The sequence below is a fragment of the Brienomyrus brachyistius genome, unplaced genomic scaffold (genome assembly GCF_023856365.1).
Source record: "Brienomyrus brachyistius isolate T26 unplaced genomic scaffold, BBRACH_0.4 scaffold35, whole genome shotgun sequence".
Classification (NCBI taxonomy): Eukaryota; Metazoa; Chordata; class Actinopteri; order Osteoglossiformes; family Mormyridae; genus Brienomyrus; species Brienomyrus brachyistius.
In genome coordinates this window covers 1,037,251-1,057,405 of record NW_026042310.1, presented here as the reverse complement: position 1 = coordinate 1,057,405, position 20,155 = coordinate 1,037,251, and the positions used below count along the sequence as shown (strand labels likewise).

General features: G+C 45.4%; 1 protein-coding gene across 1 annotated transcript in view; it reads left to right on the top strand.

The window, feature by feature from the left end:
* LOC125721669 (uncharacterized) overlaps window positions 1–20,155 on the top strand; it is a 101,484-nt gene that overhangs the window by 70,435 nt on the left and 10,894 nt on the right. Inside the window, exons 11-12 of the mRNA XM_048997605.1 lie at window positions 18,228–18,290; window positions 18,781–18,930. Coding sequence (XP_048853562.1) covers window positions 18,228–18,290; window positions 18,781–18,930 — 213 coding nt within the window. The remainder of the gene's footprint in view (window positions 1–18,227; window positions 18,291–18,780; window positions 18,931–20,155) is intronic.

Genomic DNA, 20,155 nt, shown 5'->3' with positions numbered 1-20,155 from the left:
ACTGAGCTACACGCCGCCAAATTTTACAGGATTTTCCCGTGTTGTAAATTAAAAAACTGTCCCATTTTGGTCCCACATGGGAGGTGATTTTGTCTCGTATTATCAGACCTGGTGATCGATCCTGGGGAGGTGGGGGCATCGTGTTCCTCATTTCTTGAGGCTGGTGAATGAGCCAATAAAATCCCTCATCCTCTACTATGCAAAAAGCCAGTGTAATCTTCTGTTATTGTTGTAGTTCTGTACTCAGCTCTGGTGCTGCTAACGTTCACTATTTATAAAGTTCACATGTCAGTCAGCAATATCAGCCCATATTGATCCATCGGACAGATACCTACATCTTGATTTATAACAAATACTGACATGTTAAACGATGTACCGTACGTCCATAGCTGTCAGTGTTTTGCTAGTTTCTAAGAACAGATTTATATATTAGTCAGTGATCAAGACTTGATATTAACTTTTAGGTTATAAACACACATTAACGCAGATGGCCAGGATGAGACTGTTTAACTGTTAGAGGTCAGACCCTGAGGATGCAGTTTGCAGACAGCCAATCTTTTTTATTCTTATTGATATTCTTTATGCATATGACCCCTGACCTTTCATCTCGATCTTCTCTGGCTGCAGGTGGGTGGTCAGACTTCTGCTCCTCTGCCTTATACAGCATCTCCCTGCTGCCTTCGGCACTGACTTATGTGAGTAGACGCCTCACACTGACTCTGTGGGCTAATTAGCTGTATATGTTAATTCTGATCTGTTTTATGAATTATATGATGGTGTGAGTGTCTGACATGGGTGTCGCCAGTAAAATCCCCCCCGTTATAGGGGGCAGTCGGGTCTCTCACTGTGTTCCTGTAACTTAGCTGCCTGGTTACACTGTAGCTGCTCTGTGTGATGATACTGATTGTGCTGAATTTAAGCTGTGATACGTAATTCGGACAAAGACCCCAGGCATAATGAATGGGCCAATCAGTGTGGAGGGCTGGAATTATGGGTAATTATAATACTGATCTTTTAATGACTTTGTTCTGTATGTTAATCAATTGTAGCTGTTTCTTCTGGAAAGACTGTCGCACTGCCCTGTGATGGAGGAACCGATAAAGACACCAATGAAGTTGAGGTGTCGTGGGAGTTTGAAGGCATGACTGTCTATTTGTTTCAAAATGGCACTTTGTGTGAACATCCTGACTTTGTAAACCGGACTCAGCTTGGATCCATCCAACAGAACAACTTCTCTTTGGTCATTAATGATGTCAGACTGGAGCATCAGGGGGAATATAAGTGTCTGATCAATGGAGCAGTAATGCAGAGGAATCGCCTTTCTGTTAGAGGTAAGTAAACCCTCTGACCGGCCACCTCAGACCTCAGGTGACCTCGTCCCTGTGGGGCAAAGCCTCCTCCAGCTCAGCCTGCCTCCCTGCCCTGCTTGAGCAGAGCCCTCACCCAGAAGATGAGAGCAGTAGGGACCCCCCTCTGTAGCTCCTCTCTCCTCCCAGGCCCCCTGGTCATCTTGTGTTTCACACACACTGCTGTAGCTCTGAGACTCAGACTGACTCTGCTGTTTGTGTTTCTGTGTGTCTGTAGGAGGCCGGAAGCGAAGGGCTGCAGAGACCTCATCTAAAGGTTTGTGCAGGTTTATTTTACTCTGTTTTACTCTGTAATTGAGGCAGTTCTCATGCTGACGTCAGGCCTGTTGGACATGATGCAGCCATTAATAGGCCTCCTGTCAGCTCTGTCTATCTGACGGGCCTGATCACAGGAGACCTGTTGTCTGAATTATATTATAGATGCGTTGTCCCTGCTCTGTGATTTTACATGACCTACCACTTCATGACTGAGTTGCTGTTGTTGCCAGTTGCTTCCACTTTGTTATAATACCACTATCAGTTGAATGTGGAATATTTAGTAGTGAGGAAATTTCACGAATGGACTTATTACACAGGTGGCATCCTATCATGGTACCACGCTTGAATTCACTGAGCTCCTGAGAGTGATCAATTTTCATAAATGTTGGTAGAAGCAGTTTGCATGCCTAGATGCTTGTTTTTATTCACCTGTGGCTATGGAAGCTATTGGAACACCTGAATTCAGTGATCTGGAGGGGTGTCCCAATACTTTTGGCAACATAGTGTACATCCACATAAATACCCTACAGTCATGGCAGTGCGATACGGCATAATGTCGTTCTCCAAGTGACACCATAAACGGAAGGATTAGAAGAGAAGGAGTTTTCAGGGAGTTTTTACTTTTTTGCACGTTTACTCTCTGTACTGTTTTGCACTGTATGTGTTTTTCTCTATTCTATACACCTTGTTACTGTATGCAGATGTTTCCTCTTGGCATTAATGAAGTTTATCTTCTTCCGTTGACCATGATGATGACTGACTTATGTGGCTTATGAGCCGATTTAGGCTCCCAAGACTCATTCTTCTACTATAATGTTCTGATGTCGGTCCAGCATTAGAGACCAGCTCCTCAAACTTCAGGCTGTACTGGTTCACATACAGGCTACGGTTGGCTTTCTGGCAACAGGCACCTACCAGAGGGACCTAGCAGACAGATCAGCCAAATCCCACCCAAACCTCAGCTCCTCCATGCCTTCTGTGCTGGATGGAGTAACCAGACTGGCATGGTGCTACATCGTGTTTCCCTACACGTTGGGTGAACAGGCAAATGTAAAAACTAAGGGCTGTGATTTCCATGCTAATGCTATCAGGGCAACTGTCTGCACTCTCATTGCTGTAAGGGCAGCTAGTGCTAATGAAGCTTTGTCAATTAAAAGCCATTTAATTCTATTAATGCACAAGTGATCTGTGATGCCGACGTGACATTGACACATACAGTAGCTCTGTGGCCTGGGTTCCCTCATGATCCATTCATTTTGAATCTCCTGTAGCACATCGGTATCTCCCGAATGCTATGACACAGAACTGCATAATAGGGAATCCCCTATTTTAGATGTGGGTTTGTCTCAACAATTAGTCACACTGGCCCTGTGTGCAGCAAGTCATTTCTTAGCCTATATTGTCAGATCTGACCACCTTTATTTTCCGGGTGTTTTGTAGAGCTTACAGACTTCACTGCAGTGGCCACGTCTTGCCAATCAACACACGTTTTCTTGTGTGTGATCCCTGTACTTAGACCCTTGAATATAACATTTTGTCATCCCTTTACCTCTGACAGGAGGACCTCCAACTCTCACTGTACAAAATTTCTCTCATTTTTTTATTTACAGTCTCCATCATTGGACTTTGCTAAAAAGCTTTGATTTGCGTATTACCTGAGCATGTAGTTAATTTGCATTGACTGTTCATGGTTTTTTGTGGGAGGCTACTGGGCAGGATCTCAGGCTTAAATACGTACGCGCATTTATACGATGGTTACCTAAGGGGAGACTGCGTATATATTTGCGTGCATCAGGTTTTCTTTTTTTTGTTGTATGTGGCATGATGACGATGATGATGACTGTGTCACTGTTTATTTTGTTCAGAACCAGCTGATTTTGTTTCTCTCTTCCATCCACAACCAGAGAATCTTGTTTGCAAACCGTATGAAGACAAAGACAAAGAAGTTCCTGATGAAAACCCTCCAGGTGAGTTTATACCCTGTGTGATAAACATGCTTCTGCCCCAGACTGAATCCTACATTCTCTGATCCTGCAGTTACGAGTGATGCCAGTTGTTTAATGACTAACGCGGGATCAGAGGGGACACAGGGCTGTGTAGAGCGAGCGGCTCTTTGCAGGCTGAGGGTGAAGATGTCAGTGTCATGCTGGCTGTGCAGAGCCGCCCAGTACCTGCAGTTTACAGCAGACAGTCACCACACTGTGGGCCTCCTGTGTTATTAGACGTTATAGAGAATGTTTAATACTGTGATTGATTGGGTGTTCAGGGGGCAGTGGGCAGGGTGGTTAAGGGTGTGGTTCTGAGTGACATGGGACCCTGCTGTTGTACCATTGAGTGAGGTCCTTAACAGTCAGGGGTCAGACAGAAAGCTGCTCTAGGTTGGGCTGTTGGCTCAGTGATGTGACTCTGCTGGATGTTTCACCAAGACCTGAGACTGATTGAAGATGTTATGTTCAAATGGAAATGTATTTACAATTATTTCTCTTCATTTGACAGAGACCCCTTCAAGTGGACACCCAGTAAATTGGACTGCTCTGATTGCTGTGATTGCTGTGATTGCTGTAATCATTCTGATTGCTGTATTTGCTGTGATCATTGCAAATGCTAAGAAGCTGTCCATAAGAGGGAACTAGCTATGCATTAGATTGATGAACCGGCAAAGGAATGAAGTGCAGGCCAATCGGACACCGTCTCCTGGAGAAATTCCGCTTAATAATGAAGAGGTGCTGAATGGGTCTAACCGGTGACAGTAATCCATCCATCCATTTTCCAAACCGCTTATCCTATTGGGTCGCGGGGGGTCCGGAGCCTATCCCGGAAGCAATGGGCACGAGGCAGGGAACAACCCAGGATGGGGGGCCAGCCCATCGCAGGGCACACTCACACACCATTCACTCACACATGCACACCTATGGGCAATTTAGCGACTCCAATTAGCCTCAGTATGTTTTTGGACTGTGGGGGGAAACCGGAGTAGGTGACAGTAATATTGGATTGGATTGGATTGGATTGGAAAAGCCCTTTATTGCTGATGCAATATACCATGGCACCAGTCACAAGTACCGGTGAAGAGCAGGCCATCAACCGACCTTACATATACACAGACATCACAGTAGGGGGAAGACCGGTCGGGAGACAGGGGAAGTGAGAAGAATAGAAACAGGATAACATGGTGGGAGAGGAGGAGAATAAAAAAACACCCCCCAGACTGCACTCCAGTAGGGAGTACATTGTGGGAACCGAAAAAAACACCTCAGCAACATAAGCACATGAGCACTACACCTTACATAAAAATGACACGACTTGCAACGGGTAGGGGAAAGGGGGTGTGGAGGTGACCCAGCAGAGACAGACAGCCATCCGGTCCTGCTGCCATAGAGGCGCTGGTCACAGACCCGCCTGTTCACGCTGGGGGTATGAAGCGGCGAAGGCGTGGGATGGGGGGAGGGTAAGTCCTTGGGATTGGGGGAGAGGAATGCAAGAGAGTCTCACTGCCTTGTTCTTCTGGGGGAGTTGTTAGTTCCAGCAGCAGCCTTGGCCAAGGCCAGTGCTGATATGGGGGAGCCAGATACTTGATAGAATAAGGTTGTTTGGGTTTCCATGCGAGGAGCTGAAATTTCCAGCTCCTCTAATGTCCACGCTGATCTCCGCCATCCAATAATTTTTGCAAAGCTGTTAGCTTCTCCATGATGTTATCCAGTTTGCGATCCATTTGCACAGTCTGCACAGTCTGAGTGCTAACAGCTCTGCCCACTCCATCAATCATTCCGGCCAGCCTAGTGGGGCTTTGAGAGGCTGTCACCGTCTTCTTCAATCTTTGATAAACCAGGGCAATGCCTAAGCCAATCAGCATAATACCTGTAATCATGGTTCCGAATAGGTAGATGTCTTCAATGTCCTCCACGGAAAGAGCTGCCAGGCACACGACCCTCCACCGCTCCCATCCGTCCATCGTGTAGCCAGCTGCGTACGTTCCTGCAGGACAGTCAGGTTCCCCCGACCCTAGGCTTCTCGTCGAGAAGATGGTGTCAATTGCGTTGAGAGACCAGCTGATCAAATCCATAATTTTTCGTGGTTTGGAGAGCAGGGCTGAGAGAGTCTCTTCACAGACACAGTATAAGACAGTAGACTAGACGAGACGAGAGGAGCGAAGCAGGGAAGATAAGGGGAGGGAGAGGGTAAGAAGTGCGACCACCTCCGTTGAGAGCCAAACGAGATATTACATGCAAACCACTGTTTCACAGTTCAAGCTGATGAACCTTGGCATTATCGTCCTGGAATATGCCCGTGACGTTAGGAAAGAAAGTCCATTGATGAGAACCTGGCCGTTCAGTAGATTCAGGTGCTCAGCTGACTTCACTTTATTGCTGTGACCAGCCAGTGTATATAAATACTTGTCCACTGCATTAATGTATTTTGTCTCAACCACTACGTTGCTTTGGTTTATCAGTAGCTCATTGATTCATAGAAAAGGAGCAATACTGATCAATACTGCATGCTACTTGTTGAATAATTGAGGGAGGTCTTTAACAGTCAGGGGTCAGACAGAAAGCTGCTCTGGGTTATACTGTTGGCTCAGTGATGTGACTCTACTGTGTGTTTGACCAAGACCTGAGACCTACTACTTTTTGATCATTCTCTAAAGTGGCCTTCTATGAGCCCTGACCTCAATCCTATTGAGCATCTTTGGAAAGAGCTGAAACATGCCGTCTGGAAAAGGCACCCTTCAAACCTGAGACAACTGGAGCAGTTTGCTCATGAGGAGTGGGCCAAAATACCTGCTGAGAAGTGCAGAAGTCTCATTGACAGTTACAGGAATCGTTTGATTGCAGTGATTGCCTCAAAAGGTTGTGCAACAAAATATTAAGTTAGGGGTACCATCATTTTTGTCCAGGCCTGTTTCATGAGTTTTTTTTTTTATTAATTCTGTTGAAGCATGGTTGAAAATCAATGTCTGACTTTTATTAGTTAAATTTCATAGAATTTTTATTTATTATTACTTTTGTCAGATTAAAGTTATTTCTGTGACCATTGTGAGTTTTTCTTTCATTGACTGAAGGGTACCAACAATTTTGTCCACGTGTGTACTTCTACAATTGATGGCCTAAAATGAATAACTAAACCAATAAAATTATATATGTTAATTGTCCATAAGTTTAATATAAAACATTATTCTGTGTTCACTCCATGGTTTGAATTACGGAGAGCTAATTGGAGCTCGACTAACAAGAATTTTGGCACTTTTGCGCTCCAAAAGGCTTCTTGAAGCTTTGGGTTACTTGACGTAATCCCCGGTTCTTTGATAACAGTGATTGAGGAGTTTTCACTATGGGAATCGCTTTGGGCGTGACCAACTACGGAAGTTCCAATGACACCACGTCCGTCTATGATGGACAGGTCGACCTGCGTCCGGGCTCCGCCCCTGCCTTACCAATGCGGTCAACCTCCCTGACGGCTCATTCTGAACGGATTTCTTCCCATGCCTGCACAAGACGGGAAGTGATGGTGAAGCACCTCACTCTGTTAACAAAGAACCAGGGATTACGTGAAGTACCCCAAAGTTCTTTTTCTAACTTCGCTTGGTGTTTCACTATGGGAGATATGGGCCGATCTCCCGAGACTGCAAACTATAAAAACGTGCAGAAAACCGATTTCTCAGACCAGACCTGCAGCGTCAGCCTCCAGCACCGCATGTGCCATGGAAGGTCCTGGACATCCAGCCTGTAGAACCGCACAAACGTGTGCGGTGTAGCCCAGCTTGCTGCATGACAAATATCCTGGACTGACACCCCCTTGAACAAGGCCCAAGATGTGGCCATACTTCTGGTAGAATGGGCCCTCAAGCCCTCGTGAGGCCGAGAACCCTTGCAATGGGACTGACAGCTTAGAAACTGGGCGTTTCTGGTGGGCACCCTTCATGAAACGACAGATCAGGGGGTGCTGTCCAGCCGGCTTCTCACCAAAACCCACGTGACAGGCTGAAATCGCAGCCAGATACACTTTAATTGTGGAAAAGGCTTTCCCTTTTTCCAACAAATCCTGCAGAAAACAGAGGATTTCCACCACTGAACACTGAAAAGGAACAGTCGGTCTCAGCCCACACCAATCCTCAAAGACTCGCCATTTCCTGCTGTAAAGCGAGCGAGTGGAAAAAGCCCTGGCATTCTGTATAGTGTCCATGACCAGTGGGGGCAGGCCTGCAGCATTCAGGTTCCACCGCTCATGGGCCAAGCCCAAGGAGCTATGTTGTCCGGGTGGGGGTGGTAGATCTTCCCTCCTGCCTGCGACAGGAGATCCCGGCATGGTGGGAGGGGCCATGGCTGACCCTACAGCAGTTGAACTATCTCTGCCACCCAGTGTCTGGATGGCCAGTGTGGGGCTACGAGAACCAACGACAGACCCTGCTCCCTTACCCTGGCTAATGTGTAGGAAATTAGACTCAGGGGAGGGAACGCATAGAGGTGGACGTTTGGCCACGGGTGGGCTAGAGCATCCACACCCAATGGTGCATTTTCTTCCCACAGGGAAAAGTACAGTGGGCACTGAGCGTTTTCTTGCGAGGTGAAGAGATCTACGTCTGCCCATCCAAATCTCTGCCATATCGGCTCAACCACCTGTGGGTGAAGCCGCCACTCTCCATAGAGGGGGTTTCCTCTGGACAGCAGGTCTGCCCCCCGGTTCAGGACACCTGGCACATGTGTCGCACTTAGAGACAAGCGCTGGGTGCTGCACCACACGATCAGATTCCTGGCTAATTGGTGCAGCCGGAGAGAGCGAGTGACGTCCTGGCGATTGATGTAGGCCACCACTGTTGAATTGTCTGATTTCACCAGAACATGTTGACCCTGGAGAAAACCTAGGAAGTGTTTGAGTGCTAGAAACACTGCAAGCAGTTCCAAATAGTTCACGTGCGCTGCGCCTATCTGAGGGGGCCACACGCCATTCACAGCCCTGCCCATCATGGTTGCACCCCACCCTGACTGGGATGCATCTGTTGTCAGTATAACTCTCGAGGACACCCCCCCCTTAAAGGGATGCCTGACTCGAGAGCTTCCCTGGTACACCACTGGCGAAGCACCTTCACAGGCTGAGATGACGACCTAATTGCGCCACCCAGTGCTGAAAGTCCCTCATCATGAGGAGACCTAGATGCACCACAGATATCACTGACGCCATTAGCCCCAGCAGACGCAGGCAGAGTCTGTACGAATCCACTTTCCCTAACTGTATGCGGGCCAGACATTGCATAAAAGACACTATCCTCCTCTCCGGTAACGTAACCGGATACGAGAGGGAGTATATTTGGAGGTCCAAATACTACGTGAGCTGCAAGGGGCTCAGACGACTCTTTTCCATATTGATCCTGAAACCTAGATCCCTGAAATGAGCGACAACTATTTCAGAATCTCTGACCGCATGCTCCTCTGATCGAGAGCATATTATATAGTCGTCAACAGTATGTAGGACAATATCCTGATGCCGTTGTTTCTCAATGGCGCCAGAGCCGCCTCCACACACTTGCTGAACACCCTCGGGACTCGCAACAATCCGAATGGGATCGACTGATATTCGCAGGCTGTGCCTCGGTATGTGAATCTTAGGAACTTCCTGTGTGCGGGATAGATGTCTATGTGAAAATAGGCATCTGACAGATCGATCGTCACGAACCAATCGCCTGGACGAATCGACTGACAGAGGATTTTGTGTGTCAACATCCTGAAAGTGTACTTTCGGAGATGACTGTTCAACACACGCAGGTCTAAAATAGGGCGAGGGGAAGAGCCCTCTTTTTTTGGAATGACAAAATAACGGGAATAAAAACCTTGCCGGCTTTCCCTTTCGGGGACAACTCTGATTGCTCGCTTACGTAGCAAAGATGCGACGTCGTCCTCTAGGACCAGAGCTGAATCGCCGTCGGCTACACAGACGACACACCGTTGAACCTGGGTGGCCTCATAGCAAACTGTAGCCTGTAACATCGAGAAATTGTGGCCAAAACCCGTGGGTGCACCACACATGAGCGCCACTTCATTTCAAAAGTTCTGCATCTGCGGCTCCTGGTGATGGCGTCACCACCACCCCAGGGGGCAGAGAGGCTCCAGACTGAGAAACCAGAGCTCCCCCTGGTGATGGAGTTCGGGAAAAAAAATTTATATCTTTTTTTTTAACAGTGGGGAGCAAGTCGCTCTTGGCTTCTGGCCTGGCTGCGACAATGCACACTTTGTTTTTGTTTCCCCCGAACTGAAAAGTGCTTGGTGACACTGCCACAGAACTCTCGCTCTCCTGAAGTCGAGGAGATCTGACAGTGGAGAACCCCTGAATGAGAGGGACCTTTAAAAGCAGAACACCAAGGTTGTCTGTCCCCCACCTCATCCTCTTTGAAGGAGGGGGTGGGTGGGGCCACGCAGGCATCAGGCGGCCCGCTTCTTCTTCCCTTGGCCGGGGTGGTGCGGACGGTTCCTTGCTGCGACAGCTGCAAAGGAGTGCTTCCCCCATGGCCCTGGGTTAGCCGCCCTTGGCTGCTGAGCCATCTGCTGTCCACCTGGAGCTGGACGCTGGACTCTGGCTCCGCCTGCCTCCCTCTAGCCATAGCTGCTGCTGCTGCAAAGCTGGATCTGGCTGTTTGAGGGGGGCGAGGTGGCTGTTTGCCAGGTAGACAGAGGTTAAAGGCCTCATCCTCCTGCTTCCTGAGGGAGCTGGTTTCCCTCATTTTATCCAGGGCTGGACCAAAAAGACCTTTCGTGGGGTCATAGGCTGCATCCATGACCTCCACCTTCTGGGCATCTCCCAAGGCGGAGAGGCTCAACCAGAGGGCTCTCTCACCTGACACAGCTAGGCCCATCACCCGGCCACAGCCTTGTACTGCTCCCCGGGAGGAGCGCAGCAGAAGGTCATTCACCACACAGATCTCACCACAAATGACCAGGTTTAGCACCCCCGAGTCCAGCTGCTGGCCCATCTCCTCCAACGTCTCTGCCTGATATGCAGACAGCAATGTAACTGCATTCGGAGAACACACTGACTGTGCAGCATATGTGTACATCCTCTGGAAGGTGGACGCAGTCACGCGGTCCATCTTACTGGGCAGAGAAATGTGGGATGAAGCAGAGATAGAGTGGCGGTTTGGGTGGAGGTGGTAGGCCACTGAAGGCTCCACCGCTGGGGGTTTAGCCAGCCCCAGCTCCTCCATCCCCTGGATTTCCAGCTTAGAGTAGCCCTTGGTGGCAAGCTTGCTCTTAAAGGGGCTGGACCAGTAGCGACTCATCTCCTTCATGCAAGCCGGAACTGCAGGAAGGAGTTCACGTGCTGAAGGCTGCACAGGTGCGAGTCTTTTCTCATCGAACTGGTTCCTCTCTGCACATATCTTCATAATTGGTCACACCCAAAGCGATTCCCATACTGAAATACTGAGCGAAGTTAGAACAAGAATCCGGTTATACTGGCTTAACTACCATACACTCGAAGTGACATACAATAGGCTGGGTTATTTATCTGTAACCACTCCTTCTCGCAGGAGCCAGATTTACTTAGACTAATATCGTGCTAATAGAGGCTGACGTAGATATCGAATAAACGCTCAAACTTCTCTCCATACATTAGAGTTTAAATTAGCTCTCCAGACTGAGTCGCCATCTCTTATGGTCGAAGGTAAGTTTCTACTTTCTCGGTTCTGGTGAACTTGAGGACTGGGGAGATTTATGTGAGCAGGTGTTCTGTACGTCGAGTTGAGCTACTTTTTTGAGGTAGGCTACCGTAGTGCTAATCGATAGCCTTAACCCTAACCCCTAAAACCTAACCCTAACCTTTATCCTAACCCCCCTAAAACCCTAACTTTAACCTAATTCCGCTCACTTAGAGGCCATAGAACGTGCGGTTTTGGCAGGTGTTCACGCGGCGTTACATGGTATTGCTACACAGCGGAGAGCAACATCATGTACACCTTCCACTGTGAAGTTATGAATGTATTTTGGGGTGGGAGGGGGATCAGTAGTATCGTATAAATTGCACTTAAATATATACCACCATGCTTTCCTTGGTGGCGGCAGTTCGTAAGATGCTGCTGCTGAAAGTTTTGTTCGGAAATGGCAAGAAATTGCTTGCCAAACGGCAGGTCCAATCACAGGAACTACGAGGACCATAATCCATTGCGGTTATCGGTCACTGCTACGCATCGCTCGTTCGCATATTGGACAATACTTACACGCGAAAGTGCGATCTTTCGTGTGATGTGTTTAGTGATTTTCATCTGACAAACAGAAAACTGAAGTAAGCGGTAGTAATAATAATAGAATGAAAATCCTACGTCTCCTCCCGCATCCCCGTCTCGCGCACTGCTACTGATCCTGACAATATTTGGCATTTCTTTAGTTTATTGAACGAACTTCAGAATAAAACATTGCTAAAAACTATACAAATATATTACTTATTTAAAACGTAAAATGCTATTAATAATCATATGCTAATGGACCCCTGCTGTCAATCTGTCATAACCAAACAAAACTGTCCCTCATGCTTGCTTTGCTTGAGCCTGCGAAAACAGCCTTTTACTGTGGCTGTAGTCCTCAGCATGGCTGGACGTAAAATGTTTTACACCTGTCTCTAAACTGAAATCAATTTTAGGTTAAATATTTAGGTTACCTTCCGCATTTGTGCTGAACTTTGTCATGGACTGTCACTCCGCTATATTGCATTTCTCGGTATTTCAGTACCTGTAAAATTCAGTACATTCGAACGGGGTAGAAGACAGTGAGGAGGGAGATACACCATTGCCCCCCTAACCTTAGTAAATGCTTGTTCCGTTCACCTACCTCGCCCGTTTTTCTTTTCCTTAGAAAATACCTAAGAAAGCTCGTTTTATTACCGCTTTATAAGAGCACCTGCTAAATGACAGCATAATATAGCCAATTTGTGCCGTTAGCAAGCTTTCAAACGTGTCGTCTAGTTAATTCTACTTATCTTCTATGCAATAACCTGCTCGATTCACTTTACCCTCACTTTTGCCTTCTGTACAGCACTGAAATCACCTTAACCAAAGTCCTCTATGAAATTCTCGGGCCTGTTGACTCTGGAGTCCTCAGCATCATCATTACTTAATCTGTGTGTAGCCATCGGCCCTGTCCCGCACCATCCTTATCTTCGAGGCTCCATGACCTGGGCATTGAGGATAACACCCTTGCCTGCTTCACTTCCTACCTGATGGACAGATCTCCGGATACTCACTAATGGCATCCTTCAGGTATGAGAACCTGTCCGACAAAAACTAGAGTCAAAACAGTCCACTCTGCCAGTGTAACATCCATAAATATTAATGTAGGGCAAAATAATCATTTAAAGTAATTAAATGTGGTCTCTGCTGGGAGTTGCCTACTTTTGGAGATATCGGCCTTAGAAATGTTAGGTTTCTCTCAAATGTAATAGGACAGAATGAAAATCTTTCTGTGGTGATTAAAGCCACAAAAATACGTTTGAATTTAATAGCTATGTCTCTCTCCAGAAATCATGACCCGGTTACCTCCCCACACCAGTTGTATCATTGTACAGAAAATATCACCGGAGTGCTTGTGCTCGTATCTTTTGTGCAGTGATATGATTGGTGTTTGGTAGAAGAAAATAGTTCCTGCATTAAACTACTCACTACAAAGTATGTGGACTATCTTGCGTGACCAGGTCAAGATTCCTGGTAAGACATTTTGACAGATAGACAAAAACATATTAGTTATTGTTAAAACCGAAATAAACTTTGGGTAATTATTTGATCATTTATACACCAGTTTGTTCAAATTAATATATTTGATTAATTTTACCTTTTAACTTATCAGTTAAAAGAAATTATAAAAAGATGGAGAAAGGTAGGTTCGTTCTCTACTGAATACTGCAAGTAATTATATATAGACTCATTTCAATTATAAATATTAAAAATAAACAAATGATGAACCTCCTTTGGCCGCCAAGCAATACGTAAAACGGTATATGCAACTTCTTTGTTTTAGCTAATATGCTATTATTGTTAACAGCAGCGGTTCCATTTACCTAATAGAAGAAAATACAATCTAAAAAAATAAATAAAAGGAAATAAGGAAAATACTTTTTTAATAACGATTTTTAGGTGTTCACTGCAATTAGGGCTGCGCGATGTCACATGACAATTTAGTCGCAGTTAGTCGTATATGGCCATATAATCGCAATTAAATTCCAATGTGATATCGCATAGCCCTAGTAATTATGTGTATTGTGTCCTGTATTGAATTAACGACATTGGTGATTTCATGTTCGTCCAGTTTTCCACTTTATAACAACTACACAAATCAGTGTAATTTGTTATGTAAATCAACCCAGGTGAAACACCTGTGACGATCGTGTGTAGGACAAGCGAGTCGGGAATCAGGGTAAGGTAGACAGCGATCCAGAAACTGGAGTTCATTGCAGGCAAGGCACAGCGATACGGAGAACACGTAACAACACTTCAGTACAGTTCAATGACCGGACTTGGGTAAACTGACTTGAACGCAGGCTAAATACACATGACTCAGGGACTGACATGCAGAACAGCTGAGAACAATCAGGAATTCACACGAGGTAATGAGGGGGGAGTGGCAAACAAGAGGATCGGACGAGCAAGTCATGACACACCTAATTTTCAAAACTAAGTTTTTATTTGAAATGAATTGTATAATGTAGTTAAATATTACATAAAACACACTGCAATAAACATAAAGTCAAACAACAATATACAGACGCTACTCGCAGTTCATACACATCACACATATATATATACTGATTACATTTTACACAGGTGCGTTCAGTGTAATTTCCAGTACATTTGCCAACTGGAACTGATTGTTTTTTTTTCCCAGCGGCGGACAAGTAATACAAAACCAAAGTAAATGTATAACGTAAACATGATATTATTATGCATATTATTTTGCTGTGCATATTATTTATTAATAGTTTATTAATGAAATTAGAATTATATCTAAATATAAGAAAATTATATTTTCTTAGTTTTATTTTTTGCAGTGCATACGCTGAAGTACTTCGCAGCTGGTGGATAAAGGACATCGAAATAAATGCTGGTGGCTCATTGCAATTTCGGCCTTCAAAAAGTGTTTCGGACTAAACCAAAAATTCAATTTTTGGCGTTTTTGGCTGAATATTTTCGGTTGCCGAAATTTTGGGGCATCACTAGTACGTCAACGTACAAAACTTGATATTCTTTCAGGTTATGACATATCAATGTCAGTAAACTATAGATAACTGGGTTAGTTAGCTTAAGTAATCTAGTAACTGTAGGGGGTTTCCTACCAGCATGAATACACTAAAGATTGTCATAATGAGATGTTTTTAACGTTTGATCATGAGGATGCAGACAGCCAGTCTGTTTTTATTATTGTTAATATCCTTTCTACATGTCAGTCCTGACCTCTATCATCTCGATCTTCTCTGGCTGCAGGCAAATAGTCCAACTTCTCCTGCTCCTCTGCCTTGTACCCCATCGCCCTGCTGCCTTCAAGGCAGACTTATGTGAGTAGACGCCTCACACTGACTCTGTGGGCTAATTAGCTATATATGTTAATTCTGATCTGTTTTATGAATTGTATGATGGTGTGAGTGTCTGACATGGGTGTCGACTGTAAAATCCCCCCCATTATAGGGGGCAGTCGGGTCTCTCACTGTGTTCCTGTAACTTAGCTGCCTGGTTACGCTGTAGCTGCTATGTGTGATGATACTGATTGTGCTGAATTTAAGCTGTAGTACGTAATTAGGACAAAGACCCCAAGCATAATGAATGGGCCAATCAGTGTGGAGGGCTAGAATTATGGGTAATTATAATACTGATATTTTAATGACTTTGTTCTGTATGTTAATCAATTGTAGCTGTTTCTCCTGGAGCGACTGCCACACTGGTCTGTGATGGACCTGCAGTTAACGACACCAGTCAAGTGGAGGTGCTGTGGATTTATGGAAGCTGGACTGTCTGTTCATTTAAAAATAGGACTTTGTGTGAACACCCTGACTTTGTAAACCGGACTCAGCTTGGATCCATCCAACAGAACAATTTCTCTTTGGTCATTAATGATGCCCGGCTCCAGGATGCAGGGTGGTATAAGTGTCTGATCAATGGAGCAGTAATGCAGAGGAATCGCCTTTTTGTTAGAGGTAAGTAAACCCTCTGACCGGCCACCTCAGACCTCAGGAGACCCCGTCCCTGTAGGGCAAAGCCTCCTCCAGCTCAGCCTGCCTCCCTGCCCTGTTGAGCAGAGCCCTCACCCAGAAGATGAGAGCAGTAGGGACCCCCCTCTGCAGCTCCTCTCTCCTCCCAGGCCCCCTGGTCATCTTGTGTTTCACACACACTGCTGTAGCTCTGAGGCTCAGACTGACTCTGCTGTTTGTGTTCCTGTGTGTCTGTAGGAGGCCGGAAGCGAAGGGATGCAGAGACCTCATCTAAAGGTTTCTGCTGGTTTACTTTACTCTGTTTTACTCTGTAATTGAAGCAGTTCTCATGCTGTGGACATGATGCAGCCATTAATAGGCCTCCTGTCTGTCTGACAGGCCTGATCACAGGAGGCCTGGGGCCTGAATTATATTATAGGTGCATTGTCCCTGCTCTGTGATTTTACATGACCTACCACTTCATGACTGAGTTGCTGTTGTTGCCAGTTGCTTCCACTTTGTTATAATACCACTAACAGTTGACTGTGGAATATTTAGTAGCGAGGAAATTTCACGAATGGACTTATTACACAGGTGGCATCCTATCACGGTACCACGCTTGAATTCACTGAGCTCCTGAGAGTGACCCATTCTTTCGTAAATGTTGGTAGAAGCAGTCTGCATGCATAGATGCTTGTTTTTATTCACCTGTGGCTATGGAAGTGATTGGAACACCTGAATTCAATGATTTGGAGGGGTGTCCCAATATTTTTGGCAACATAGTGTATATCTACATAAATACCCTACAGTCATGGCAGTGCGATACGGCATAATGTCGTTCTTCAAGTGACACCATAAACGGAAGGATTAGAGTTTTCTGGGACCAGCAAGGTTATTTTTAGGTTTTTACTCGGTCACTGTTTGTCTATTCTATATACTCTGTTACTGTATGCAGATGTTTCCTCTTGGCATTAATGAAGTTTATCTTCCTCTTTTGACCATGATGATGACTGACTTATGTGGCTTATGAGCCGATTTAGGCTCCCAAGACTCATTCTTCTACTATAATGTTCTGATGTCGGTCCAGCATTAGAGACCAGCTGCTCAAACTTCAGGCTGTACTGGTTCACATACAGGCTCTGACTACGGTTGGCTTTCTGGCAACAGGCATCTACCAGAGGGACCTAGCAGACAGATCAGCCAAATCCCACCCAAACCTCAGCTCCTCCATGCCTTCTGTGCTGGATGGAGTAACCAGACTGGCATGGTGCTACATCGTGTTTCCCTACACGTTGGGTGAACAGGCAAATGTAAAAACTAAGTGCTGTGATTTCCATGCTAATGCTATCAGGGCAACTGTCTGCACTCTCATTGCTATAAGGGCAACTAGTGCTAATGAAGCTTTGTCAATTAAAAGCCATTTAATTCTATTAATGCACAAGTGATCTGTGATGCCGACGTGACATTGACACATACAGTAGCTCTGTGGCCTGGGTTCCCTCATGATCCATTCATTTTGAATCTCGCACATCGGTGTCTCCCGAATGCTATGACACAGAACTGCATAATAGGGAATCCCCTATTTTAGATGTGGGTTTGTCTCAACAATTAGTCACACTGGCCCTGTGTGCAGCAAGTCATTTCTTTACCTATATTGTCAGATCTGACCACCTTTATTTTCCGGGTGTTTTGTAGCGCTTACAGACTTCACTGCAGTGGCCACGTCTTGCCAATCAACACACGTTTTCTTGTGTGTGATCCCTGTACTTAGACCCTCGAATATAACATTTTGTCGTGCCTTTACCTCTGACAGGAGGACCTCTAACTCTGTACAAAAATTCTCTCTTTTTTATTTACAGTCTCCATCATTGGACTTTCCTAAAAAGGTTCAATCTGCGTATTACCTGAGCAGGCAGTTCATTCATATTGACTGTTCATGGTTTTTTGTGGGAGGCTACTGGGCAGGATCTCAGGCTCAAACACGTACGCACATTTATACGATAGCTACCCAAGGGGAGACTGCGTATATATTTGCGTGCATCAGGTTTGATAATAAACCTGAAATTTCTTCCGCATGCCAATTTCTGGTCTTAGTGGGACTAGTGGGCATAGTGGGACAGTGAATGTGTGTCTGTGTGTAATATGCTAATGCATCACCAGTGCATTCAATTCGATGATTATAAGTACATTTCTGTTAGTGCTGTAATATCTGCATACCTGTATATCTGCATATCAGTCCCTGAGTGCCTGTAAGAGGTTATAAAGCCAGGATCCTTACCATTCTGAAGTCCGTCTCTTCCATTCAGTGTCCTAACCGACACTCAGGAATGTTTGTCATATCATTAACAAACCACCCTAACAACCCTCTGTAACAATGACGACGATGACTGTGTCACTGTTTATTTTGTTCAGAACCAGCTGATTTTGTGTCTCTTTTCCATCCACAACCAGAGAATCTTGTTTGCAAACCGTATGAAGACAAAGACAAAGAAGTTCCTGATGAAAACCCTCCAGGTGAGTTTATACCCTGTGTGATAAACATGCTTCTGCCCCAGAGTGAATCCTACATTCTCTGATCCTTCAGTTACGAGTGATGCCAGTTGTTTAATGACTAACGCGGGATCAGAGGGGACACAGGGCTGTGTAGAGTGAGCGGCTCTTTGCAGGCTGAGGGTGAAGATGTCAGTGTAATGCTGGCTGTGCAGAGCCGCCCAGTACCTGCAGTTTACAGCAGACAGAGTCACCACACTGTGGGCCTCCTGTGTTATTAGACATTATAGAGAATGTTTGATACTGTGTTTTATTGGGTGTTCAGGGGGGCAGGGTGGTTATGGGTGCGGATTTGAGTGACATGGGGCCCTGCTGTTGTACCATTGAGGGAGGTCATTAACAGTCAGGGGTCAGATGGGCAGCTGCTCTGTGATGTGACTCCTGGATGTTTCAAAACGTTTCTGATTGCAGATTTGATGTCTGTATGAAAATGTAATTTTTATTCATTCTGCAGGGGCCCATTTAAACGTATGGCTGACAGTGAGCCTGTCTGTGATCATGGGGATCATGGGGATTGTGGTGATTGTGGTGACTGTGTGGCTCATCAAAAGGAGGAACCAGCCAGGGACTCAAATGCGGACTGACCGTACGGCGACTACTGAAGGTGTACAAACTGTGAACTATGAAATGGTACCTCGCGGCCCCTGCAGTGAAACAAACGTGGAGTAAAGCATGGATGGATTTTTTCTTTAGTCTTGCCATCAGTTTTTCTTTTCATCCCTAATCAAGAAATTTATTGACGAGACAAAAATGTTTTGATAAACTGACGTGTACAAAGACTGTTCTGCATTTTTACCTGCACAAAAGAATATGACTTATCCAAAAAATTGTATGGGTAGAAAGCTGGTCCTGTATACATCCTTCCTTTGACTTGAACCTCGGTTGGTGATGTGTTTAGTTTATCCAGTCGCAGGTTGGAGGGAGCAGCCATATTTTCCCTCTTTTTTTAGTGCGGGTTCCTTATATGACCACTGTTAATTATCGCCACGTGCCCAGATAGTACGTGACCAAAGTAAGTATTGCTGTTGTGGCTGATGTACAGTACTGTCCAAAAGTTTTAGGCAGCCAAAAAAAAATGTTTAACTGTCATGTTGGTGTAAAACTATGCTGTTACGCCTAGCAAAGTGTGTCAGCTTAGCCATTTCAAACCCTCTGCTAAAATAACCCTTTTATTTCCCGCAACCATACAACACACCCGTGTATGTTTTGACCTGACCACTAGCCCACCTCATATATCTATTCAATATCTCGTTCTCTTTTTTAACTAATTAAGGTAATTAAGCGAGCTGGTGGTGAAATTTAATAAATACATAGAATGGTTCGGGTGCCACTGAGGAGAAGTTTGGGAACTGAAGTGGTGTTCATCTAGCCATCCAAGTAGATATCAGTAACTTTTTGGAGAACAGAAGACATTTTTGCTAGTTTTTATTGTGTTACTCGTAATTTTCATATTGAAAATTGAGTCTAACATTGCTAGTACAGATTTTCGATCCCAAACTGCAATAGTATGATATTTGTTAAATAAATGCACTGCAACTCGGCATTCTTGTGCGAGCTCTTTTGTTCACTGCTGTCGCTCGTCACGTGTCCAAAATGCTCCTCCCACTGCCTCTACGACAGACAGTATGACGGCAGCCGCCACATACCGATACGTCTTCTGTTCCAGTGCATCTCCTGGCCATCTCCTGTGTGCACCCTATAGGGGCGGAGGACGCCTGTTCTAGGGTGGTACCTTGTGTTAGTCATCGGCCAGGCTCTTCAATGCGAACTCTGTCATTTGTCTGTAATGGTTTCATTTCTGTGAATATAAAAATATAAACTTTGTTTCT